General features: G+C 53.8%; 1 protein-coding gene across 1 annotated transcript; it reads right to left on the reverse strand.

The window, feature by feature from the left end:
- Positions 1-1,276: 1,276 nt before the first annotated feature.
- HELZ2 (helicase with zinc finger 2) lies at positions 1,277-26,389 on the reverse strand. The gene is made up of 20 exons (XM_027901796.1): positions 26,373-26,389; positions 20,381-21,524; positions 20,083-20,266; positions 19,606-19,713; positions 18,489-19,003; positions 17,514-18,146; positions 15,577-16,360; positions 15,097-15,172; positions 10,279-13,786; positions 9,358-9,443; positions 8,837-8,968; positions 8,435-8,602; positions 8,068-8,209; positions 7,475-7,591; positions 6,877-7,069; positions 5,869-6,003; positions 5,431-5,649; positions 4,996-5,152; positions 4,317-4,484; positions 1,277-3,833 (listed from the first exon to the last, which is right to left on the reverse strand). Exons 2-20 carry the CDS (start codon positions 21,379-21,381, stop codon positions 3,712-3,714), a joined length of 8,448 nt encoding a protein of 2,815 aa, XP_027757597.1. The 5' UTR covers positions 21,382-21,524; positions 26,373-26,389; the 3' UTR covers positions 1,277-3,711.

A 26,389-nucleotide genomic window follows, 5' to 3' on the forward strand; every position in this document is an offset into this window, starting at 1 on the left:
TGCCAGGAACAAGTGGGAGCAGCTAGAAGCAGGAAATCTTGCAGGACACCTCTGAGACAGAAGCATCTCCACCATGCGGTGCTTTCCATACGCCACAAGATGCTTAGTGCCAGATCCTTGCAAGGATGGTTTGGGTTTTTTACCCCAAGTTATTGTCCTTCTTCCAAAATACCTAAACTGAACCCTACAAAATACCTGAATTGAACCCTGAGCTCTTCAAATCACCCCCCCCAAACTTATCTCCATCATTGGTTCCTCTCATCCTCTACACCCCGTGACTTGTAGGTACCTAAGCATGACTTCACACTCGTCCCTCTATAGTGCATGAAAAGATCACTCTAATTAAAAGAAACCAAGCAAATCCCAACAATAAATAACCCCAAGCCCCCCAGCAAACAGGGAAGGGTAATATATCCACACAACCGATATGCAGAAAATTATCTTCTCTGCCCCAAACTGCTGCTAATATTAATTTTCTTTTTTACCACTTGGTTCAGTCCAAACAGAGCTGACCCCACACAGATTCTAATCAAACCATCACATAAACAGACTTTTTAGTAATAAAATTTATTATTTAAATAAATTCAGATAATTTTTACAATTATGGCTTAAATATCAAAAAAAGGAATGTTGAGGTTCATTCTTATAAACGGTCGAAGCAGGTAAAAATATTTGTATCCAAAAGGTCATTTGAGGTTTGCTGCGAGTCACAGACGTACAAAAGATAAAAACCTGCTGCATTTCAAGTTCCTTAATTCACACTTCATGACACTTGACATTTCATTTCTATTTTAAAAAAAAAACCCATCAATTTATTGCAGTAAATTGATTGTCCTACACAGATCCGTCCAAGTCCTCAGAAACAGCCCAGCTGGCCAAGGAGAGGATTCCTGGGACCACATGGCCCCTCCCAGGCTGACACCAGGCACACCACTGGCTCCCTGCATAGGTTCCCCTTGTTCAATTTGTGCTCAAGCTCTACCTAATGCCAAAGAAATTAAGTTAATCCTGATGGATGAACTGACATTTGTGTCCTGCAACCATGTGCTTTTGGCTGTGGCTGTGGAGAACACAGAGCCTGTGACTGGACAGATGCCCTGGGCACCACGTTGCCAGGTGTCCCTACTGGGATTCCCAAAGGTTTGCTATTTTAAAAACATTTAATTTTAACATTTGCTATTTTAAAAAACATTTGCTTGAATGTAAAATTCTTTCCAAAGTTAATTCAAAGCTCTGTGTGAAAACGAAACCAAACTCATTTGGACTTTTTTTTCCCCCTCTATTGATTTCTATGATTCTCTCCATGAGCATAAGGACAAGAACACGATATTTAGCTGTCACTACAGTCTATAAAAAGTTTAATTGCACTTTCTGCTATCCCTGACTATTCCATGCCCAGCTCTCCAGGAACCTGCTCACAATGCCAGAAGCACAAGGGTCCAGCCTGGCTGTAACTGCTGCTTGGGTGCATTTTCCACACACCAGTTATAAAGTACATCTTCAGAGGAAAAAAATAACATGTATATTGCAACACAGAGGTGACCAAGCAAAGCATTTTAGTCTAGGCTTTGCCTCCACAGAGCAGGAATAAACATATTTTCCCCACTGAGGACAAAGGGAGTTGCTTTATGGGGTCTCTCTCTTGGTCAAACCCCCTCCGAGAGCACTAAGCCACCAGACATGGGGTGAGTCTCCTCCCGTATGAAATAATGTGTTACATGTATGAAATAACCAAGAAAAAAACAAGGGGAGAAACTCTCCACTTACAGGTGATCATGAAAATGAGGCCCACTGGTTCTAAAGGGACCAAGGTGGCTTTGTCCGAATGGTGCTGGCCCCATGCATCCCAAGAATTCCAGCCTCTCCTGCAATTCTCCACATCATCTTGGAGCTGGATGACTGCATTTCAGTAGCCCACTGAACGATTCCCAGACAATCATATTTTGGAATTGCAATAATATTTGCAAAACCAGGCTGGTGCAGGATCTTTTAAGGTCCCACCCTGGATGACTTCAAAGAGGAACAGTGAATTTTATGTCTTACCAGCACCCTTAGAACCAGCAGGACGTACTTCCTATGGGGTTTTATGCCTCATGGAATCACCAGCCATATGCCTGTCATTATGCTTGAGCAGGACAAGAGCAAGCCTGGGTGGTCTTTGGCACAGAGCTCTAACACCCCAAAAGGCAGATGTGCAGGAAGGTAGTTTAAAACTAGGAAGAGAACAACAAAACCTCTCCGTGTGTCCTCGAGCCAAGACAAAGAGTCATGAGAAGAAACACAGCGTTTAAACACAGACTTTTCCAGACAAAACACTTCCTTATTGCACGTTCCTCCACACTGGGAAGAGCCACCCTGCACTTCAGCTGCAAACAGGACGGAATTCATCCTTCCCACAGCACTGGGAAACCACAGGGGCTCACACCAAGGAAAACTTGTGTCCCAGCACAGCACAGACTTGGTGCTACACCGTGTTTGCATCTCATCTCCATCCCACATGGACACCGAGAGATGGCCAAGCACGTGGCTCGGGGAGAGCCGAGGCAGGCACTTCATACATTCAGAGTTGAAACAGAGAGATAAAAGACACCCTCCCTGCAAACTGTCACGCTTCAAAGAGCAGCTCCATGATGCTCAGAGAGCACCACCTCACCGTGGTACACCGCCACCAGCCACAGCGGGCAAAGGCAGCCTCTCACAGCTTCCAGCTCACAGCAGTTTGGCTACAGAATATAGAAAAATACATTATAAACACATATGCCGTGGTACATTTATCAAATTTCCTTCACCGTTCTTAAAATCTCAGGCCCTAAGGCTGTGAAACGAATTCACAGAGTTAAAAGTTAATAAATTAGAAGCAGCTTTAAAAAAAAAAAAAAAGTGGGGTAGGAAAGAGGGGTTCAAACAGGAGATTTCAAATAAATTCTGAACAGTTTAAAATAGGCTGACAAATCCCAGCGTTTCCTCATAGGAGCAGTCCCCACCTTTCCTTTTTTATCTTTGTGCTGGTGAGGAACAAGCTCCTTTGTACAAAGAACATGTAAATCTATTTACAAAATCACCTTGGCCTTGGCACTGCAATATTTACATGCTCAGAGAACAACATTTTGGCTAGACAAAGAGTGGTGCATGCATCTCTCTTTGCTTTCTTCCTTCACTTAAAAAAAAAAAAAAATAAAAAAGAGAAGTCTTAAAAATCCCCCTGGCCTTGGTTTTAAAATGAGAGGCTTTTTAACTCAGAAGCTTTGGTCCTCCAGGGTAAACAGGATCTTGCTGCGCAGCTCTGCTGTGTGTTGTTGTTCCACCCCGATGAATGGACTGAGTATTTGATCCCCAAAGTGCAACCCCGATGGCTGGACTAAATATTTGGTCCCCGAAAATTGCAGCTGCAGTGGCAGGTAGGATGGGGGAGGTTCTGCTGAGCGTCTTACAGTTACAAAACCAGTAGTGTCATCAATAAAGTCACACGCCCGTCATCCATCTCCGATGCTTTTTGGTTTGCTGTAGCTGAAAGTTCCTGTCCGAGGTTGCGCTGATTAAAAACACCCCAAAAAAACGCTAAAGGAGGTGCCGAAGCTCTGAGCTGTCACGGCGCGGGGGGAGCTCCCCGTTCCCCCCGCTGCATTTGGCTCTGTAGGTCGTTAAATGACGGAAAGATCTGGTCCTTCCCAAGGCACACGAAAACGCAGCTCGGGCGGAGGGGGCCCATCCTCATCGGATCGCTGTGCTCCTCCTGACACGGATCTCCTGGGCTGCAGCACAGCAGTTGCGCTGGCGGTAATGCTGGAGGAGCCTCTTCCACAGAGGGTTGCATTCCAGGAGGTACCTGTTCCCTGTGGGCACAGGGATGGGGCCAGCGGGTTAGTGGCCAGAGGAGGCTCGGTTGATACCATCACAAGGAAACTTTTGCCTGACATCTCTAGCTAAAGGGTTGGGTCCCTGGCAGGGAGCATTTCCAGCTCCCTTTTCCGTGCTGTCGTATCTGTGAGCAGCTTCCCTACACACCACAGCCTATGCCTGTGCAATTAGGAGAAAAGTAAGCAGCCTGATTCTGTTAGGAGAGAGCTCCAGCATGCAAGGGACAGAAACAAAGTGGCCCAAACCAAAGGGTGAGAAAAACTAACTGTACGTGCTGCACTCAAGCCGTGCATGAGCCCTGCTTTGCCCAGATTGCCCAGTTTCAAAGCCACAGACTAAAAAAAAAAAAAAGGCAGAAGAATAAAGCAAGACTATTGGTTGTACTAATTTGGATCGCCATCCCTTTATCCAAACATCCTGTCCCCCTGCAGGCCTGTGCACCGTCCGAGGAGACCCACCTATGATGCAGAGTCCTTCCTGAGCTCGCGTGATGCCCACATTGACCTGGTTTGGGTCGGTTACAAACCCCAGGTACTTCTTCTGCCAGCTCTTCGTGGGCTTCCTATCAATCTCAGACCGGGGGCAGGAGCGTACAGTCGACAGGATCACGTATCTCCACTCGCTTCCTAGAAAGTGGAATCAAACCAGGTTTGGGTTTTTTTTGAAGGAAGTATTTGGTCATCCCTCCACCCTGCAGGACACTCATTTCTCTACTGCTGCCACTCTCTGGGTTTCTCCTGCTTCGGAGACCATCAGACTTCTGGTCGTTGCTCTCCAAAGAGAACATGTTTTGGCAGTTCTCCAACACCCCCATCAGACACAGAATTGTAGAATCACTGAATGGTTTGGGTTGGAAGGGACATTAAAGACCACCTAGTTCCAACCCCCCTGCCATGGGTAGGGTACCTTCCCCTAGAGATCCTCCACCTTCCTGCCTTCAGCAGTCTCACCCTCCCCAAGCACTCCAGAGGCTTCCAAAAGATTTATTATAATCGCAAATCACCCAGAAATTTGATCTTCCATGGTTGAAATGACCCTGGGGTAGGGTTTGCTCGGAGACTGTATTTGTGAGCAGCTCCTGAGGAAGGAAAGGGTGGGAGGAGACAGACCTGACCCTCCCCACTCCTGCCCCCTCACCTTGACTCTTCATGATGGTGCAGACAGTCACCCCGCGGATTCCCTCCCTCAGGAGGCTCTTGTTGATCTCGGACACCTGGGCGTTGTAGGGGCTCAGGATGGCGATGCTCTCTGGCCGGATGGTGCCATCTAGTGCCAGCTGCTTGGCTATCCTCACCTGCAGAGACCAGCATCCTGCTCACCCTAGGGAAGGATCCTGAGGGAACGGCCCCCCAGCACCCTCTCCATGGTGCTTGCCTGGAGGTCAGGCTGTCCTAAGCCTGCCCCTGTCCAGAGGAGTCCTGGTGTGCTGCAGGCCCGGGAGACACCAGGCAGACACTGCACCCGGCTGATCTTTAACTTTACACCTCTGTTGTCCCTCCACAATCCCAAGAGTCACCCAGCACAACACCCTCCCCTCCTGCGCCCCCAGGAACCCCCCAGGACCCTCCTCACCGCCTGGGCCGCTTCATCAGGGTTGGCTTTGGAGTTCTCGTTTCCTTCCTCGGTGGAAATCATGAGGGACTGCTCCTTCCCTTCCACGTGCCCGAAGATGATGGGGCAGCAGCCGTTGTCCCTGTGGTGGAGCACACTGGGTCTCTGATGAAGCTGGGGCCACGTTTTCAGCCGTGTTTCATAGAACTCCTGGGATGGGAACTCGCAAATGCCTTTGTGCTGGCAGAGAAAAAGGAGAGAAACCGAGGTGAGCAAAACCCAAGGAACTTTTTGGGCAGGCTTCACCCACTGTGACCTTGTGCTGTAGCTGGCCCTGGTATATTCCTACATGTAATCCTATATCTAGGAAGGGAAAGAACTAATGGAGAACATCTGATGCTTGAGGCAAGCCCACATTTGCTTGTGATGGAGAAAAGACAACCCCCTCGAGGGTCTCACCATGCGATACTGTATATCCAGCATCCACGCCTGGTCCTGGTAGCGCTCAAAGAGAGACGTCTCCATGCCGAGGCTCTTGCAAAAGTCATTGTTAACCACCGGCCTCAGCTGCTTGTGATCCCCGAGCAAAACCACCTGGAAGGAAGAGGAGACACCTCAGCTGCGAGGGTGGTGGCACTCACAGAGGAAATCAGCTCTTTGAAAGGTTGTACAAGGCATTTGTTGTTACTTATTTATGTTTACTTATTTACAGCAACCTCAGCCAAAGACCGTGATATAAAGGTCCTGCCTCAGATAATGTGCTCCCTTCTGATGGGAGAAAACAAAAAAATCATAGGATTCTACAATAGCTTGGGTTGGAAGGGGCCTTAAAGATCATCTCATTCCAACACTCCTGCCATGGGCAGGGACACTTTCCACTAGATCAGGTTGCTCCAAACTCCATCCAATCTGGCCTTGAACTCTTCCAGGGATGGGGCAGCCACAACTTCTCTGGGCAACCTGTGCCAGGGCCTCACCAGCCTTACAGAGAAGAGTTTCTCCCTAATATCCCATCTACTCCTGCCCTCTGTCAGTGTGAAGCCATTCCCCCTTGTCCTGTCCCTCCACATCCTTGTCCAAAGTCCCTCTCCAGCTCTCTTAAAGCCCTTTTAGGCACTGGAATGCACTCTAAGGTCTCCCTAGAGCCTTCTCTCCAGGCTAAACAGCTCCAGCTCTCTCAGCCTGTCTCCACAGCAGAGCTGCTCCAGCCCTCAGAGTATCTTCATGCCTCCTCTGGACTCGCTCCATTGTGTAGTTAAGTCTACTCAGATCTGCTCCATGCTTCTTGTCATGTTAATACTTTGTACCTGGGCCAGAACAACTTTTTGGTGACAGCACTACCCATCCCATAAAGAAGCACAAACCTTAACCCGTGCTAAGACTTGAAAGAGCAGCACGATAAAGGATGGAAGAGGTTCCAGAGCCCCGAGCTGCTGTCCCAGGGACGTGTGTTTGGGGGGGACGTACCTTCTCAGCAAAGCGGTGGCTGACCAAGGGGATGAGGGTCTCGGGCTCCGTGGACATGGCACACTCATCGATGATTATCTGCCTGACATTGAGCTGCTCCAGGACGTTGGCAGCTGAGGCAGAGCACGTGCACAGGATGATATCGTGGCACTGCAGCTGATACGTGCGGCCGTGTGACAGCCACTCTTTGTACCTGGTGGTCAGTGCAGAAGACACCAGGTTGATAAAGGAAACATCTCCAGATTCCTCTTCAGGAACCAGGCAGAGCCTGTACTTTTCCAAATGGCAATGGCTCCCTCCCCTGGATGAGCTGGTGTTCCCAGAAACGGGCTTTGGATGGACATTGTAGGAAATGTACTTTGTCCTGAACTCAACAGGGCGGGGGTTTCAGGTGGAGGATTCAAGGCTTACAAAGGCATAACAGGACTTCTGGTCCAGATGGACAACAGCACCAGCGCAGAAGTGATGCTGAGGCTCTGCACTGTACCACTAATCTCGAGCCCATCTCTTTTTATCATTATTCTGAACACGCAGTTTATTAATCTGCGCTTCAGAGCTGGCACACAGACATCTCTCACCAGGGTCTCTTCCTACTCACTTCTTTGTTTCTGCTTCTGTGATCTGCTCTCCGTTCCTCATCCGAGTGTCAAACTGACAGATCTCCTGCCAGAAAGGGCTGGGCGGCCGCCGGATGCGGTGATGCAGGATTATTTCGCTGAATAAAGAGTCAATATGTAAATATTTCTCCCCAGCACAGACCCAAGTGATCTATTCTACAGTAAGCAAACCACACCACCTGTCTATGGGTAGAAACCCCATTAGATAAAAAAGTCAACAACTAGATTGTCCTATTGTTGTAGATCTAACAATTCACACTCAAGGACAGAAAATACAACCACTTCCCTTCAGCAGTTGCAAGAAGAAATGAAGTCAGAGACTTTTAGAGCTGTTCCACAAAGAGATGAAAACACCTAGGGACTTTTAAACAACCTGGGTTTCCTGACTAGTGCTACATTAGATTATACACCTTCACTTGAAAAAATTAATTACAAATTAATTACAAAGCAGGTTAACAGTGCTGCTCCACAGCGGTGGAGTGAAACTGCATTTGCTCTGGTTTGTTCAGGGTTGCTGGTGCAGAAGCCACCTCTCCCCAGCACCCTCATTGCCTGCGGGGCCCTGCCATCCTACCTGAGCTCACGCTTTGGCTTTGTGTCCCGCAGGGATTTACGGGAGAGCTGCCGGTTGCTCCCTGGGTACGGGAATTCCATCGTCTCGATGGCCTCCCCGTAAACCCTCAGTGGTTTCAGGTTCTTCATCTTCAGTAGCATCTCTGGGGAAGGAGGACAGGTCTGCTCAGACGGCACCAGGCACTGGTGGTGCTCATGGCCTGCCTCTCCCCGCCCCTCACTCCTCATCCCACCCTCGCCAGTGCTCGCCCTGCAGCGTGGGGTCTTCTGCAAGGACCATCCCCACTTTCTGCCCCTCCTGCTCACACCACGTGTTCTCCCTCCCACCACTACGAGCCACTTCAGGGGCTTAAAAAAACGATAGTTACCAGCAACAACATCAACAGACTTGTTGGATGGGCCACAGTACAAGATGCACTTTCTCTTTTTGTGCTTTTCTTCTTCCAGGCACGGTGTTTCGTCCTTCTCAATGCTCTCCTCGTTCAGTTTATGAAACCAGTAGACAATGTGAGTTCCAACAACGGTCTTCCCTGTGCCTAGAAAAACAAGGAGGATGCTGAGAACATTCCAGCCACAGCAGCCATGCTTTGGATCAGCATCTGCCTGATCAGTCATGAAATAAAATCAAGAATGGAGGGGACTGCCTTGCACAGCTGTGGGTGATGCCAACACACACTCCCTTCTCCTGGTTCACCAAGGGTCCTCTGGAAGGCAGCAGATCAGCTCTCACTGCCATTCATACCATGTGTTCTCCTGCTGTCCCCCCTTACCTGGTGGGCCTTGGATGAGCGTGAAGGAATCTCTCAGAGCATTCAGGATAGCCTGGTTCTGACTCTGGTTAAGCTTCCTTTGGCTGCCAGGGAGATCAAAGGATCTTTGCTGCAGGATTCTGGATGTTGTCACTGTTACAGCAGAGCCAAGAAAACAAATTTAAAGGTTACTGAAGGCACCACAGAAATGACTGAGCAGGAGGAAGCAGCAGGTACTGAGGAGTCATGGTCCATTACAAGACCACCTAAAAATAATCCTTGTCCCATGCCAAGATACTCTGCCTGTGAACCTTCTCTGTGAGTCCTGGGGATTACAACCTCAGCAGGGCATCCCAAATTATGTAGCACCTCCTCTTATCCCCTTGTCAGGGGGACCTCCTGACAATCAATCCCCCAATAGGATTGATGCTCCTGGTGTGGGAGCATCAATCCTATGGCAAGGGCCCACGGAAGCTGCTGGGGCACCTGCCTGGCCAGAAGCAAGTAGCCACGAGGTAAGAAAGATTAATATTTGCACTTACCTTTCTGAGGAGGTTCGTGGCCAAGGGCGATGCTTTGGACAAGCTCAGAGGCGTATTTCAGCCTCCAAAGTGCCTTTTCTTTCCGTCTGACAGACAAGGAAAAATAAGAATGAATGGAATGCAGCACAGAACAGCACAAGTTGTAATACAGCTTTGCACAGCTGCCTTGTTTATACTTTCTCCCTGCTTTGGTGTTGCACTGACTCCTTCCACAAAGAACTTAAGCCGCAAATAACTTGGACTTATTCTGCTCCTCTGCTTCTGGGACTATTTTTTAACTGAGTGAAGAGCTGAGCCTGCAAAGATGTTGAGAGCAAGGAGCACAGCTTCAGTCCTGACTTCATTTTATTATGGCCCACTCCCTCTTCGTGGATTAGCTTCCATTTTTTCCTAAAATTCAGGGCACGAAAGGAAGCACATTCTGCCCTGAGAAAGCTACAACATCGTGGGTGCATAGCAGCCTGTGCTGTGTACGAGGAAGGGCAAACTAGACATCAGCTCTGATTTAATAAGAGCAGATCTTGCTTTGCAGCAACAGCAAAGGGGAATGATTTGGAAATCAGGGAGCACTTCTGCTAAAAAAACCCCATTCCAGTGCTTCACATATGACATGTATTGCAGCAACTCAGTAACATAAGAAAAGATGCCCAGGGAAATTTCAGCACCTTCCCCTATCTCCCCAGTCTTGGGGACAACCAGAAGAGCATGAAACGCTCTGGAGAACAGACCTGAGGAGTGCTGCCACCCCCCTGAAGATCCACAGCCCAGCAGTATGGTCAGTAAGAGCTGGGTAAGGGCAGGCTTTTCAGGGGATCAGCCACAGCAGCGACCAAAGCCCATGGGGGTGCAGCAGAGGGGCCCCATGGAAGCCACTGCTCTGCATGGACAGGGTAACCAGAGCACACTGCTAAGCCCACTTACACGTCTGGCAGCATCTTTGGTATGAGCTCCACCGTGAACCTGGCAGAGGCCTGTGAGATCTCCACGGGGATGTTCTCCATAGACATATAGTGGATGTAAAAGTTCATGGTCTGCTGACCAGTCCTGTCTGACTTCTTGTCATCGTCGGCCTCCTCAGCGACCCCGTGAGCCACCCAGGTGTAGGTATCGGGATCCACCACAAGTTTGTTCTCTGACCTTTCCTTGTCAAGCAAAGCCAGGTTCTGGAGGCCACGGCTAAGGCTTTCCTCGTCGCTTTGGAGGCTCCCAAGCTTCAGCCCCCCCAAGCGGATGCACAGGTAACAGTGGGAGAAGTCCACTTCAATGGAGCACTCCTCCAAATACATTTTGTTCAGCACAAAGCTCCCCTGCAGCTGCCCTTTGCTTGTCCTTTGCCTTGCCCACTTTATTTTAACATCGTGGAGGACGATGGAGTCGTTCTCGGCCACGGCACAGGACGCAGACTCCATGGCGCTCATCGGCATCCACACCTTGTTGTACTCCGCCGTGGTCTTGTACCTGTCCTTGGACTGCAGCGTGGCGTAGGCAGAGAAGCAGTCGATTGGCTTCTCCGTGTGCTGCAGGCAGACGTCAAAACCCGGCGCCACACACCACAGCTGCACGAAGGGCACCAGGAAGCCCCGGCAGACGTCGGTGGTGAGCTGGAACCGCAGCGTGTCGCCGGCGTTCAGCTCCAGGCCCAGCTCCATGTAGTGTGAGCACTGGCTCTTCCGCACCCACCCCACGTGCCGCTGGTACAGCTCCTTGCTCTGCTGCAGGAGGCGGGCAGCCCTCTCAAAATCCTCCTTCCTGATGGCCGTGAGCACGTCTTGCCAAGTCTGGGTGCGGAAGAGGGTGACACTCTGGTCACGGAGAGGTCCTTCCCGCAGGCTGAGCTCCTTCATCTCTGTGGAGTACATCCTCCTCTTCCACCTCAGCCTGATGCTGCCCCGCTGCTGGATGAACACGGGCTGCTCTATCAGCTGAAGGGACCTGTAGTTAATTTTCTGTGGATCCGGAAGACTCTCCTTGTTCAGGGGAAACAGGGCTTTAAAAAACCTGCTCATCTCTTCGATATCCACCACGAAGGCAATCTTCTGCAGGACTTGGTCCTTCAGCTGGGTGGCCATCTGCAGGCAGTGGGCTCTCTTCTCGTACATCATCGCCTGGGAATTCTTCCTGTTGAAGTCGTGACAGAGGAAGTCAATGTCGTCCACAGAATAGATGAGGGGCTTCTTGCGGAGCACGGAATGAAGGTGCCGCTGGACCACGACATCCACGTATCGGCGGATGGGAGAGGAAGCCCAGGTGTACGAGTCAACGTGCAGGGAGTAATGGCCGGCTTTCGACTGGACAGTGGAGTTGGAGCGGCAGAAATAGGAGCGGCTGAGCAGCCTCCTGAACTCCAGGGCCAGGGGGGCCAGCTTTGGGTGGATGTCATCAGTGACGACGAGGTCTAGCATCTTTTGGAAGTCACGGGCACTGGCAGCCGACTGCAGGTGCTCCCAGACGGGGGCCAGAAGACTGAACTCCACGTTTTTGGGGGTGTCTTGTCCAGGAGGCACCTCTCCCAGGTGATGCAAGAGATGGATGGACAAAGGAACCATGTGGCTGTAATTGTTTTTCATGTGTGACAGCTGGGTAAGACTTGGCTCACACTGACACCGGAGAGGAGTGACATTTCTGGTCACCTCCTTGTCGGTGAGGAACTCGGCCACGAAACTGTTGAACATGATCATTAACTCCTCTATCATCTGATGGGACCCCCTCTTACCTGGGGAACTTTCCTCATCCAGCCGGTCATAGAAACAGTCCTCCTGCAGCCGAAACTTCCTATGGATCCTGGAGAAGTGATAAGCCACAGCAATGCAATCCTCCAGGGTATCAAAACGAAGGGCGTTTGCTCCTCCCCTGTAGCAGTTCTTAATGCAGAGCTCTGCCTCTTCATAGGACAGCTGCCTGTCCGAGCGGATCACGGAGATGGTGAAGACTTCCTTTAACATCTGATCGGTGTCCTTCTCTATGGTGACAAACAAGGAGATCACCCGCCGATCTTTCTGCGGCAGGAGGCTGCAGACGTCCTGGCTAATGTGGGGTGGGAACATGCACAGAGGCTCCTGCTGGGGAGCGTAGTAGGTGACCCCCCGTTTCTTGGCTTCCAGGTCCAGGGCACAGCCTTTGGGAATGACGCCGGCCACGTCTGCAATGTGGATCCCGATCTCGTAGTGACGCCCAAGATCCCGGACACTGATGGCGTCGTCCAAATCCCTGGCACCCTGGGGGTCAACAGTGAAGGTCGTGTAACTCCGACAGTCCTTCAGGGGTTCCTTGGTGAGGTTTATGCTGCTGTTGGAAGTGTATTTGGCTAACTCCCTGTTGACAGCAGGTGGATATTTATTCTCCAAACCGTACTCCAAGGCAAGGATCTTTAGGCCTTCTTCCAAAGTCAGTGCTGCATGCAGGATCTCCGTTACTATTCCCAAAGGGTAGTAAAACCCCTCCCGCCAGGAGATAACCTGGACGCAGAATAACCGGCACCTCCTCGTCTCCTGGTTGATCTTCTCCCAGTTGACCACCTTGTACTTCCCATTGACAAGCTTGCGGATGGGGACGACGTTTGGTTTCTCCTTCAGCCCTGGGACAAATATTTTGGTGACGGTGGGATCGATGGGTATCATCACCCGGGGATCAAACTCGTCCATCATGCAGACGAAGCTCCGCTCCCTCTCGGCGCGCTTCAGGATGCCCACGACCTTCCCCTGCGGGCGGTGGCTGCTGCTGTCGGCCGTGCTGCTCTGCAGGATTTCCACCAGCACCTCGTCCCCTGTGAAGGCCGTCCCGCAGTGAACTCTGCCCTTGATCTGAATGTTCATGGCAGGGGAGTCATTGAGGGTGAAGGCAGAAGCTCTGTCGAACCCCTCTTTGATCAGCTCGCATCTCTTGTACATATTGGGGTGCATATGCAGATACTGCTGCATCGTCTGAGAAGAGAAGCTGGTGTATTCCTGCTTGTCTGCCCACAGGTTTGAAGCCTCAGACTTCACATTCAGCAGCCCTTCTTCGGACACTGTCACCAGCATGTTCTTGCTCTCATCTAGGAGCTCCTGGAGGATGGGATCATCGGGATTCACGCTCTCATCCTCAGAGCTTGAGGAATCTGTGTCGCTGTCCTCCTCATTCCCCTCTGGGCTTCTGCTCCAGCTCTCCTTGTCACACGCAGCCTGTTTGATCTGGGCCATCGTCAGGTTCTCCGGGAAGATGCTCCCCTTGTCGATGCACTGCTGGATGAAGCGCTTCCACACCTTGCTGCACTGGCCGTGGGAGCACAAGGCCACGGCGTCCCCCACTGCCACCACCAGCGACTGAGCCCGGGTCATGATGGTGTTGAGCACTCTGGCCTCGTTGAAGAACTCGAGGTGGTGCGAGGCCGAGACACGCAGGCTCTCGCTGGTGTGGACCGTGCTGATGATGATGACCCGAAACTCCCGCCCTGCAACAGGGGGGACAAGGGAGAGGTCACTCACAGGAACCCAACAGGGAAGACCCTGCCTGGCTGTCACCCATCTATGCTGCGCCACGTGGCTGTGGACTGATGTAACCCTGCTTGGCTGAATCACAGGAGTCCCCTGATGGGAGTAAAGCACCTCTTGGGGATGGTGAGATCCTCCGGGCACGAGCCAGGATGGACACCACAAGGTACCACCACCCACATGCCAGGGGAGGAAGGGCAGTGCGGAGATGGGACAAAGGCAGGACACTGGGGCAGTGCAGCCGTGGGTGCCCATGGAGTAGCCCTTTGTGCCCAGTGCCACCAGCAGCCCCGCCAGCAGCTCCTTCCAAACATTTACTGTGAATCCCAAATTCCCCGAGGGACTGAGGGTCTTGCAGGAACAAGAGCAGTGACCATTTGCAAGGATCCCTCTTCCCTCGAGAAGAGCTCTGCTGATCACACAAAAAAATAACAACCCAAAAGAGGCCCCCATGGTGATGTCAGAGCCTGGAAGAGACTGCAAAAAAAGGGTGTGGAGATCAGAAACACCCCCCAGGGTCAGTTATTCTCACCACGAGGAGTCTCAGTTGCACATTAAAAAAAAAAAGATAATAATAATAAGAAACATGGATGAGTCATAAACTAAGTCCTTGAGGACAAAACCAGCCCTATCCCTCTCTCAGCATCCAGAGCTGCAGACTCCTCCTCTCGTGAGTTGCTCTGTGATTGGTACCCACAGGCCATCCTGGTTTTAATTCCCTTCTATCACTTGCCTCCCCCACTGGTACTCAGGGCTTCACATGATTCACACATGCCCAAGTCTCTGGGATGGCACTTACAGAATTTTCACCCTCCTACAAAGCAACATCCATATATGTGAAATGAGCTGACAGTTGGGCACAGATTTAGTTCAGTGTGGAATCTTATTCACTAAGGATAAGATGAAGTCGAAGAATTGCCAACCAGAAGGGGATGGAAATCAGCCAAAGGATTTCCAGACACTCCCTCCTCATCAGTGTTACGTGGGCTGTGGCAGTGGCAGAGACAGAGGGAGGGCAGGGGAGCTCTGCCTGGCAGCACCTCCCAGGGACGTATTTTTCCATGATAATAGCCAATGTTTTGCATTTTAGCAGGGAGGAAAACGTAAATACTTTGGACACTCCTCTGCTAACACCCCAGTGACTCTTCCCCCAGCCTGTTACACAGTGACTAGTTGCTATGGACTCTCCTGTTCACCAACATGACTGCAGAAGTTGTCCATGACTAGCACAAAAAAGACCCCAAAACACGGCCAAGCACAAGACACACACCGGGCAGGTTTTCGTAGTTTTCCACCACCACATCTTGCAGCTGCTTTTTCCTCAGCTCTTGTCTTGTTGCAGAAACCTGATAAGAAAGAAAGAAAGAGGCACAGCTGAACTCAGCTCAGAAAGGCCTCCCATCCAACACCAAGGTCCCTCACCCTGCCTGGCTGCAGGTTCCTCAAGTTACTTGCGAGTAGCCACACATCCTGACTTCAGCCAGGGCTCACACTGCCCTGTTGTTCACCTGCCTAGAAGATGCTGAAAGCAGTGTTCAACTAAGCCATCCCACCATGAGGCATCTCTGCTCTGACCACCCAGCACACACTGCCTAAATGGACAGTGCCTCAAAAAAAACCACTGGTGGCGTGTGAGACCCCAGATTCCCTATTTTCACTAGCACATGAGGCAGGTTTGTCATAAATAGATTAAAAGGCATTCATTAGGGAATGTTTAGTCATCAGGGGAACATGGGGTTCACCTACACACCTGCATCCCATGGGAGACCACACAGATCTTCTTCAGATCCCGGACACCCCACTCATCTGGCCACCTCTGATAGATCTCCTTCACTTTCTCAATCACTTGTATTATCTCAGAGGCGTTGTGCCAAGAAATCATGGAGATATCCCTTTCAGCCACACCAGACACGTGGCAGAACACGAGCGGGTAGATTTCGGGATGGGGTGGGATGTTCCCACTGGCTTGGATAGCATTGCCACTGCCAGTGTAGAAGTGCTTGGAGACAAACTCGATGATGCCGGCGGTGGAACGGTAATTCTCGTTGAAGATGATCCTGCTCTTCATGGCCACTTCATGCCTCTCCTTCTGGTAGAACTGAAAGAGCCGGTTCAGGAGGGTGTGATCAGCAGATTGCCCGCCCCCAACACTGAACAGCTTGGGGGTTATCTGCATGTGGTCCCCGGCCAGGACAATCCGGGTCTCAAAGGTGGCGAAGGAGAGCGGGACCAAAGCCTCACACTCCAGCATCTGCGCAGCCTCGTCGATCATGATGTGGCTGAAGTAGCCCGGGGGAACCTTCAGGTTCTTGGATAACATGGAGGTGGTGATGATGATGTGGTGCTTGTCGATCTCTTGCTGCGTGGGGTGCCTGAAGGAGGATTGGTCTGGCGAGAGGCAGCAGTACATCTTGGTGGTGGGGTCTGTCAGGCTGACCGGCCGGTCGGTGGATATAATCCTCAGGGGAACGGCCCACGGGTGCCCGTTGATCACGTAGTTGTGGAAATACTCCCGGATGTAGATGTCAGCAGCACTGGAGGGGAACAGAAGGGAAGAGCATGGAGGAATTGTAGGTGCTGTTCCTAAATTCTGTGACTGCCATCCTGAAGTGCTCTCAGGTCATCTTCCACCACGCACCCAGACTCTCCCTCCCCCTGCTCTGGTGACACCATGCTTGTCACAGCAGACATTCACAGCCATGCACATGAGCCAGTGTTGGTGTAGCCACCAATTCCCAGCCTCTTTCGAGAGTATGGGTTAAAAGAGGAGTTGATACTCAAGATCAGGACATCTCTCAACACCCATGTGGAAAAATGTGATGTGCCCAACAAAACCTGTGGCCCTGCTGCTGCCCAGGGCCAAGTGGCATGGAGCTCTCCTCTGACAGCATCCCCATGCCTGGGTGAGACAAGGTCTGCCGGAGAAGCTTCCGTGCAAGCAAACAGCCTGGAACAGGCTAAGATTAGCAGCCACCATCTATTATGCATTAAAAACTGAGGCAGTAGCAGCCTGCAGGATCGGGTGTGGACACTCTTTTCAGTGTGACTGCTCTAATTTTAAGTCTTGGCCTGGTTTCTCTGAAGGCAGATTCAGTGGCATTCAGACCAGATCTGCATTTCCTCTCCCCCAAACTCTCCTCGGAAAAGTCAGTAAATTGGCACGTGCACAAAGCAAAATAGTCTTCAAGGGCAACTAGAGCACAATATTATCCCAGCACAGTCAGGCAATGGCTTTCTCCTTGTTGCAGTACACAGTAAAGGCTGGAAAGAATTGTCTCTCCAGCCCCATTCCCATTTTATAATGAAGCAGGAGTATGTTAAGTGTTCAAGACCAGGTTGCATGGGGCTCGGAGCAACGTGGTCTAGTGGAAGGTGTCCCTGCCCGTGGCAGGGGGTTTGGAATAAGATGAGCTGTAAGGTCCCTTCCAAACAAAACCATTCTGGGATTCTATGACTCTGTGTTGCCGCTTCCACAAAGACTTCCACCCATGCCTGGTTTCTTCCTAGCAGGAACTGCTAGTTTAAGATGTATTCAGCAAAAACTAATTTATTTAAGCAAACAAGTGAAGTGCACGCTGAGAAAAGGGCAGCTCAGCTCTGGCTCAAACACCCTGGCTCCCCCTCAATCCCCCAAGGAGAGCAATGGATCTGACTGCCCACAGCTCTGGTTGCCTCTTCCCTGCTAACCTGTTCGTGTGAGTGCAGATCAGCACTCGTGTGTTGGGCTGCCTGAGGATCTCCAAGGTGGCCATGGCCAAGGTGAACGTCTTCCCTGTACCGAAAGGCCCGTAGATGAGCAGAGGTGGGACCTGCCGGCTGGGGTTCTTTTGGCCTGTGATGAAGGAGATGGCTTGTTTCTGCTTGCTATTCCCTCTCTGTGGTGACGCAAGAGAGTAGGGGATGGTGCAACTGGCAACATCTGGCAGGACCAGCTTCTCATCCAGCAGGCGGTCCACAGCCTGGTGCCACTGCCGGAACAGTAGCTGGTCGATTTGGAACTGGATCTCCACCCTGTGGGAGGTGTTTGCCTTGAAGTTCAGCTCCAAGCAGCATCTGTTTGGTATCTGCAGCCAGATGGTCTTCTCCGTGGTGGCTTTGTGCTCCACAATAACTTCATAAACCCGGTTGTCTACAGGTGGGTCAGGTGCCAGGAACGCGGTGGGCACAGACCTGCTCAGCAGGTACCCCTCGTCCGTGTCTGGAGAGAGGTTGTACGGGGTAGGCACTTCAGCAAACAGCTCCCCAGAGAGGGCAAACTTCATCCCCATGGAGAGGCTCTGCAGCATGGGCGTGAGGGAGATGAGGACACGCAGGTTGAGTCTGAAAGGAGGGAACACCCGAATGAAGAGCAGGGAACAGACCCCCGAGTGAAGGGGGCATTGCTACCTATACCCAGAGAGGGTCTGCCAGCCCCCCGAGCACAGAGGGACAGAAATCGTGCTTCTGACTAATCCACAGCCACAGGATGAGACCCAGCTCTCCCCCTCCTATCACCACCCAGCAAGTCATCCTTCTTGGCAGGTTCCCATTTTTCTGGGAAAGCACCCCAGGACCCAATCCAGAAGGGACAGAGACCTCAGAAGCAGCATGGCCCCATCGGTTAACCATGGGCTCGTGGTCCTCAGCAAGGAGGAACCACCTGGATCCACACCTGGCACTTACTTGGCAATCAGAGCCTGCTCGGCTTCCTCCTCACGGAAGAGGAAGCTGTGCATCCTGTCCCGATAGTTGAGCCGGGTGATGGGAACCACTGCACCGCCCTCGCTTTGGTAATCCAGCGCCAGAGCGGGAGGTTTGTACTTTGCCAGCAGAGCCACGTCTTCCGCCGTCCTCGGCACGCTGGGAACGATGACGCGGTTACCTCTATCCCACCGCTCGAAGTTGACGGGCCGGCTGCTCTCCCTGCTGCTGGGGATGTGCTGGGGGGTCTCCCGCCGGCCCACCTTCACCCTGATCTTCTGCATGAGCACGGGGCGTTTGCCGAAGTCGAAGACCACCCACTGCTCGAAGACCCCCAGCGTGCAGCACTCCATGGTGACCTCCACCAGTGCCGTGCGGGGCGAGGAGCACACGTGCTCCCCGCGGAGGTACTGCAGGTCCTGGGAAAGGCCGTTCCCCGAGAAGTAGAATTTGACTCCAGGTTCCCGCTTCAGCAGGGCCACGTGCTGCAGAGGCATCTGCCATCGAGGAAAAGACAGGGACACAGTGAGGGCAGCCCACGGGAAGAGCCCAGCATCTGGTGAGGTGCTGCAGCAGCACTTCCTAGAGAAATGACGTGTCAGACCCACCATAGCTCATTCCTCATGCAACCCCACAGCAATTATTTTAAGGTCTCAGAGAACCTCAGGTTTCAGTTTAATATCAGTGGAGACACTGCACTGTAAAAGGGAAATCTCCTGTGCTGGAGAGGACAGGCTCTTGCCCCCAACACCCACAAAATCCTGGGCAGAACAGCAGCTGAATGTGATGATACATGGGAGGTGTTAAGAGGAGCTCAGTCTGCCCCAGCTCCACTGCAGAAGATGGGAGACACAGTGGCTGCACCCCTCACACACAGCCCCAGTGCAGGCACCACCTGAGCTGCTCCTGAATACCCAACATATGTCCTCACCTGGACATCCCCAAAGCCCTGTCCTTCTGCCCCTTGCAGAAATAGTAATTAAAAAAAAAACCAAAACCAAACCAACTCCAAACAAAACCCTCCAAAGGACAAGGACTGCACCCAGCAGCAGGCACTGCCGGCAGCAAACAGCCTCCCCCTGCACAGAGCTGGGCTTACCTGAGCATGGACCTTGAACCTCCATTGGTATTTCGTCCTCCTGTCCTCCAGCTGCACTTGCAGAGGCTGCTCACACACAACTCTGACACCCTCGACATGCTCAGACATCTGTGGGAGGCATGAGAGGGACTGAAGGCAGTGTCCCAGAGACACACACTGCAGAGCCCTCCGTGGGGCCATCTTTGTCTTCGCCTTTACACTGTATCCTCCCAAGAGGGACCAACAGTACATCATCACCCACCGCTGCTCCCCATCCCTTGGGAAGCAGCCTTGGGAAGCGAGAGGACCTACGGCACAGCTCGGGTACCCCGAGCAGGCTCTCAGGTTACCGTCTCAAAAGGGGTGAAGGAAGGGGGATGCCACACCCCTTTCTGCGTCCCCATTAGGAAGGTGAGTGGTGGGTTCCATTCCCAAGCTCTCACACCAGAAGATTCCTGCACCGGACCAGCGCGCTCCCACCCTGTGCCCGCCACTCACAATTAACACCTCGTTGGAGCACGTCCGATACTCGGCAATGAGCCGGTCCTGGTAGGACAAGAGCCCGTCCTTCAGGGCTTGCTTCTTTTTCTTCGTGGCAACCTTCACCCTCTGGATCCACTCCTGCAGCTCCTCCTTGGAATGGGCCTTGGTGCAGCTATTCCCCATTTCACACACCTCGGCTCTGTCGGGAGAGAGGTGTCCCAGGTGCCACCCGTGCCCGGTGGCACGGGGGTCCTCGGGGAGCCTCGGGCAGCTGCCTGCTGCCCCCTGCCCTCTTCCCTGGTGGACATCTTACCTGCTGCACAGCGAGAACTTGGTCAGCCCGAGCGGCGGCGCGCGGTGCACCCACTGCACGGAGCTGTCGGCCGAGAGCATCTGCACGTGCTCGACGGAGGAGCAGTGGTTCTCGAAGCTCTCCTGCGAGCTGAAGGTCACCAGGCAGATCCGGCAGTAGAAGTGCACCGGCGCGGGCGCCTCCGGCTCGCCGTTGGTGCTGCAGGTGCCCACGGGCGGCAGCAGGTCGGAGCGCAGCAGGCCGTCCTGCCTCTCGGCCTCCCACACGGCCATCTCCACGTCACTGTGGGCGAACTGGCAGCGGCGCGGGCCGAGCCGGCAGGGCTGGCCCCGGGAGACGAAGCGGCAGTAGCTGAGGGTGGAGATGAACTCGGGGCAGGGCCGGATGGCTGTGTACTGCTGCTTCTTCTTGCTGTCCAGCACCACGTGCACCAGGAGCGGGTCCCAGGCGCGGTGGGACTCGCAGAGCCGCCTGTGGCCGCCCACCGAGATGCGCTGGGGGCAGCCGAAGAAACAACGCTTGCAGATCTCCTGGAAGTGCCCCCCAAACTCGCTGGTGATCTCACTGGCAGCGCTTGCAGGGGCGTGGGAGGCGTTGGGGGGCTGACCCCCCAGCTGAGCCTGCAGCACTGCCGCCTTCAGCCAGCGGCGCTCCAGCTGGTGTTCCCTCTCAAAGTTCCAGACCATGGCCTCCTCTGCGCTCCAGGCAAAGGTGCACTGGTTCTTGTGCCTGCTGCAGCCCAGCCCCATCACGTAGTACCTGCAGACGGCGTAGCGTGCCGGGTTGGGGAAGCCGGGCCGCCGGGACACCTTCCTCCAGGCCGTGCTCCGGTGGCTGCGGCAGCGGGCCAGCAGGATCTCGTACATGCACTTGTGCTCCACCTCCCGCGGGTGGTAGGTGATCTCATTCTCCTTCACACTGCACTTGGAGCAGACCAGGAGCAGATCCAGCTGCTTCTGGAGGCTGCCCAGTGGCACCCGTGGGCCGTTGGCTGTCGGCATCTTTGGCGGTGGCTCGAGCGGAGCAAAATGAACGTCCGGGAAGGTCCTACCAGGCGGCGCCGGGGGGAGGAGGTGCCATGGAGTGAGTGGATGTGTCCTAGCTCTCTACATACCTGCCAGCCATCGGTGTGAGCTCATGAAGCCTGACAAAAGAACAAGGAACAAGCGACTTAGCAGGAAATATCAGACAGTTCCTGGCTGGGTGCACACGGAGTCACCAGCACAGCCAGGAACCCCACCCAGACACCCTCACACTCCGTACCACAGCACCTGAGGTCTGCCCCCACCCACTCACCCAGCTCTGTTCCCGCACCACCCTGGGTCCCAGGGGACCATGTCCCACAGGGATCGCACTGCTGAGTGGTGCTGGCTCCCAGCAGGGCTCAGCCTGGTCCCGTGTGCCGCAGCCCGTAGACCATCAGCATTTACCACCCGACATGGCAAAGCAGCAGAGGCTGCCCCAGAGGGTCCAGCACGGCCCTCAAGGTGGCCACAAAGCTCCCCCCAGACCACAGCCACACGATCCGACTTCCTCTTCCCGCTGCCAGCACCTTCCCCGCCTCTGTTCTCTCCTGCCAACTTTCTCTTTCTTTTTCCTGCTCTCTGCCCTGGGCTGGCTGGGCAGCCCCACAACAAGTGAGAGGAACCCAGCTCCAGCCCCTCAGCCCATCTGCCCCTGTGGCACAAAAGACTAATTGGAATTAATTAAGGAAGGAACCACCCTCTTTGCTCCCAGGATGCAGCACTCAAGACCAGGAGATGGGCATGCAGCAACAGGGACCTGCCAGCATCTCCCCAGCTGACAGCTCAGTAAACATCCGGCTGGGAGAGCTCGGCCCTGGCGGTGAGGGAAGCAACTCACAGCTCACTGCCCTCTCCAGCCACCAGCGCCTTCATTTGCCATCAGTTTCCTGGGCAACCAGAGGCCAGGAACATCCCTGGGAATGATGCTGCGGGGTTTGGTGGCTGGGCCACGTGGCCAGGGTGAAGGAAACATGCCCAGGCACATCCGCGGGCAGGGTGTGCTGCCAAGCAAAGCCACCAGCCTCATGCCGAGGGCTCCTGAGCAGCAGCCACAGTGGACTGGCTCTCCAGTGATACTGGGAAAAGAGCCAGATTTACAGCTGAGGTCCAGTGGACAATGGAGGAGGAGGAGAAAAAACCTTGCATTGCTTCTGCAGAAATGCTTTTCACTTTTAGTTAAGAATCCTTTTCCCTCCTCTGGGATTAAAGGGGCACTGAGGGAGGCAGGCAGGGGGTTCTAAAGCTGCCGCTCCAGCTGGAGCTCCAGGCAGCAAACACTGAGCTGGAAGTGGCCAGAGCATTACCCACCCTCCCAGCTCACCCTCAAAGGGGTCCTCACCTCCCATCCCAGTGTCACAGCACCCACCCTCTGCCAAGCCAGGAAGGAATCACCTCATCCTACTTCTCTGTGTGTATCAGGTCGGACACGTGCTCAGTGGATAAACACCAGCCCAGTTTATCTCTCAAGGCCTGGCAGCGAGCCTGGCACTGGGCAGAGCTGCAGGTTTCTGATTTGGAAAGCCATGGGATTCCGTGGTGGACTCCCACGGCAGCGCTGGCTTGATTTGGGTCACTGTGCCACGGCATCAGCTCTGCACCCAGAGCTAAATCACCCCGACTCGTCTCTGTGCCTTCACTTCCAAACCTTTACTTGCAGCACTCAGTGCAGGCTGGCAGTGAAAGAAGAGCAGCCCTGACCCAGAACGGGCTGGGACCAGCAGAGAACCAGGATATCCCATCCTCTGCCTGTAACAAGGTCACGGCCATTGGATTAAAACTGTTTCTGCAGCCCAGGGGTCAGGAGCTCTTTCTTTGCTCTGGTTCTACCACAAAAAACAGAAAGGCTGGAGCCACAGCAGAGGTTCTGGTGCTGCCTGATTGCTGACTGATGCAGAGTAAAATGCTTTCCACTGAAATGAAATAATTTGGGAAACAATAAAAATACAGGAGAGCACCTATAAAGGCAGGACAGGGCATGGGACACTGTGCCTCCTGCCCAAGGGCATCAGGGAATGCTCTGCTGATCCCCAGCAAGACTGGAAAAGCAGCACAGTGCTGGCAGGGCCTGCAGACCCCCTGGATCTGCTTGGAGGCTGCTCCAGGGTCATAAGCCCCTGAAAAACCCCTGGAGCCTGGGAATCCAGGCAGTGGTGTGGGGAGACATAGTTTGCTCTGAGCACGGCTCCTCAGGATGCTGTGCTGGGCTGCAGGAGGGAAAATCCCTGCACCTGCTCCCTCCTGTGCTGGCCTGGGGAGACTGTTTGCTAAGAGAGAGCATTCCCACTCGGCTTTCCCTGGGAATTAAGTGGTCAGCTGAAGCTAACTGGGACCCCAGGGCAGAGGCAGGGACCCCTGCGGCTGCAGGCCCAGCTTGTCCCGGGAATTTGGCTTGGGCAGGAGGGACATGGGGGGACATGGTGGCAGCAAGGGCCTGGGGGGGCCAGGCTGTTCCCAAACCTCCACACTGGGAATGCCCGGAGTGGGACCCAACTCACGCTCGGCCTCCAAGAGCCTTTCAGCTCCTTTGAAGCTGGCGGGGACAGCGCATTCCCAGTGGAATCAGAGCTGACATCTGCAGCTTCGGGAACACTTTGGCATCCCTCCGACAGCAGTTTCACCTTCCTTCCTCTGGAAGACTCCTCCTTCGGGACGGGCCCTCTGGGAAAGGCACTCACGCTGGGGGTTTGTGCAACATCTGCGCAACACCGTAACTGCTGGAAACTCCAAAATACCGCAGTTACACACACGGGAGAGGACGAAACCTGATCGCTGGCACCTGGCTCCACGGAGAGGGAGCCGAGCTTCCTGGTCCCAGCACGCCCACAACCCATGGGAGACACTGTCCTGCAGCACCGACAAACCCGGTGAAAACGCTTAAGAACTGCCCATAAAAATCTTGCAGGACAGCCAGGCTGCTCCTGGAATTCATGCCCGGGCAGGGCAGCCCAGCTGTAAAAAAAAAAAAAAAAAACTAAGAGGGAATATTCCACCTTTAAAGGGGTCAATTCCCTTGCTGTTTATTTTTTTAAGAAAGCCTTTGATTTTGAGCAAACTGCCAGAACACGCTCTGGGTCTGGAGGTGGGAGGGAAGCGGAAGGGGAAGTGCAAACCCCGCTCAAAGTCTCTGCACAGCACCAGCACTGCCCGCAAATTAAAGCCTTTTTCCCTCTACAGTCTTATACCAGGAAAAAAAAGGAGAAAAAAAAAAAGTAATAAAGACAAAAGCTAGGGGAAATTTTGCATTCCAGGCTGGGGTGGAGAGAAGACTCAGGGCATGAGGAAGCTCAGGGAGGTGTGTTGTAAGACAGCTGTCCCACTGGGAATAAGACTGATGTCAGCTGGTGTCTTGGGGCAAAATCCAAATGCCCCAACAAAAATGGGACATTTGGAGCAATATTTACCAGCCAGCCACACAGATCACGGATGACAAGCTGACTTTTGCATATTTTAAGGAAAGCAACCTTCTTTACACAGGTCCTGAAAAGCCCAGACCAGTGTTTAAAGCCACTCACATCCCACTGACGGGTGACAACTCACCCTGGCAGATGGAGAGGCTGGTTTTATTGTACCCCCAGGTCATGGAGGTTCATGGACCCATCAGGGTGGGTATCTGCCTCTCTCCCAACCGCACCGACCCTCCCCAGGCACCGACACAGCCCCACTGCCAGCACAGGTCCAGCCTCGCCACAAAGCAAACCAAACCACAGCACCGCGGACAGCATTTCCTCCGCCCTCAGGAAGCCGCTTTGGGGTCAGGGCCGGGCCACGCCGTGTCCGAGCATCGTCCCCGGCAGGCGCCTCGCGGGGCAGCGCTGGGACCAGAGATAATCACATTTCCCCGGCAATGGCGAGTGGAAGCACGGCCGTGGCAGAGAAAAGCTCATCGTGCCCCTGCGTTCTGACGCTCCGCACCCATCCCATCCCATCCCATCAGGAGGAAGGCGGTTTTTCCCCGGAATCAGCACTTGGTTAATTATTGACAGGATATTAGGCAACGCGTTAGGCTGGAGTAAGCCAAACGCCCCTCGATCAGAGCGAGGGACATGGATCAGAGTGCTGGGACAGCTCTCTGTGGGGATGCGGACAGGGGACCGCGTGCCTTGAGGGGTTGCAGCCCCGCATCCCAGTTATCAGAGCCGGCTGAGCACTGGGGAGTTTTTCCCCAACTCCAAGCATTCGGAGCAGCAGTGCGAGACCGTCCCAGCATCCCCAGCAGCCCACGAGTGACTGGTGCAGCCGGGCTGGCCGAGAGGGTTTGGTAACGGTGGAAAAGGAGCTGCCTGGCAGATGCTGCCCGGTGCCACCTCATTGCCCACAGTCCTCCTCCTGGCTGCACCGAAACCGCACCCCGCCGGTATCTCCCTCCAGCGCAAAAACAGCCTCCAAAGTTCTCGGGGCACCCCCTTCCCCAGCCTCTTTCAACCAGACGCTTCACTCCACATCCCATCCAAGAGCCAGCACCGTCCCGCCTGCCGTGGTGACAGCCGCGACACCGCTGCTCGAGTGGGTGTGCAGGCACGGACCCTTCCGTTCGTGCAGAGCCCCCAGGTACCGGCACCCCGAGATGCTGCATTTGCTTCACCCAACTGCAAGAAGTTCACGCGGAGCTCCCAGATCCTCGGAGCTCAGAGGCGGCAGCTTTCGGCGTTCGCCCACCAGAGGCGGCACTCTGCACCCCTGGGGTTCTCCCCATCCTCGATCCAGAGCTTTTGCACCCCAAGACCTGCACCCTGGCCGTGACCCTCCTCTCCCCAAGGCGCGCCAGCCCGGGCAGGGACGAGCCGGGGCGGGGGCTGAGAGGGATGAGCACCCCGCACGCCCTGCAGCATCCCGCACGCCCTGCAGCACCCCACGGCTCGCTGCGGGGCTGCCGGGGGCACCCTCGGTCCTGCTGCCCCCCAGGACGCTCCGCAGACCCCCCATCCCCGGAGCTCCCCCGCGCTCGAAGCCTCCCCCTCCGCTCTCACCGCCGCCGCCGCCGCCG

The sequence above is a fragment of the Empidonax traillii genome, unplaced genomic scaffold, assembly GCF_003031625.1.
Source record: "Empidonax traillii isolate 1590-97213 ecotype Southwest subspecies unplaced genomic scaffold, ASM303162v1 scaffold816:size509043, whole genome shotgun sequence".
Taxonomy (NCBI): Eukaryota; Metazoa; Chordata; class Aves; order Passeriformes; family Tyrannidae; genus Empidonax; species Empidonax traillii.

Bases quoted from the DNA above. Each gene is read 5' to 3' on its own strand.
- HELZ2 (XM_027901796.1), bottom strand. From the start codon at position 21,381: ATGCCGACAGCCAACGGCCCACGGGTGCCACTGGGCAGCCTCCAGAAG. The intron at 16,361-17,513 runs GTTAGCAGGGAA...GTTCCCCTCCAG, and splicing joins ATCTGCACTCACACGAACAG to TGCTGCTGACATCTACATCC. The intron at 5,650-5,868 runs GTGAGACCCTCG...TTTCTCTGCCAG, and splicing joins TGGATATACAGTATCGCATG to CACAAAGGCATTTGCGAGTT.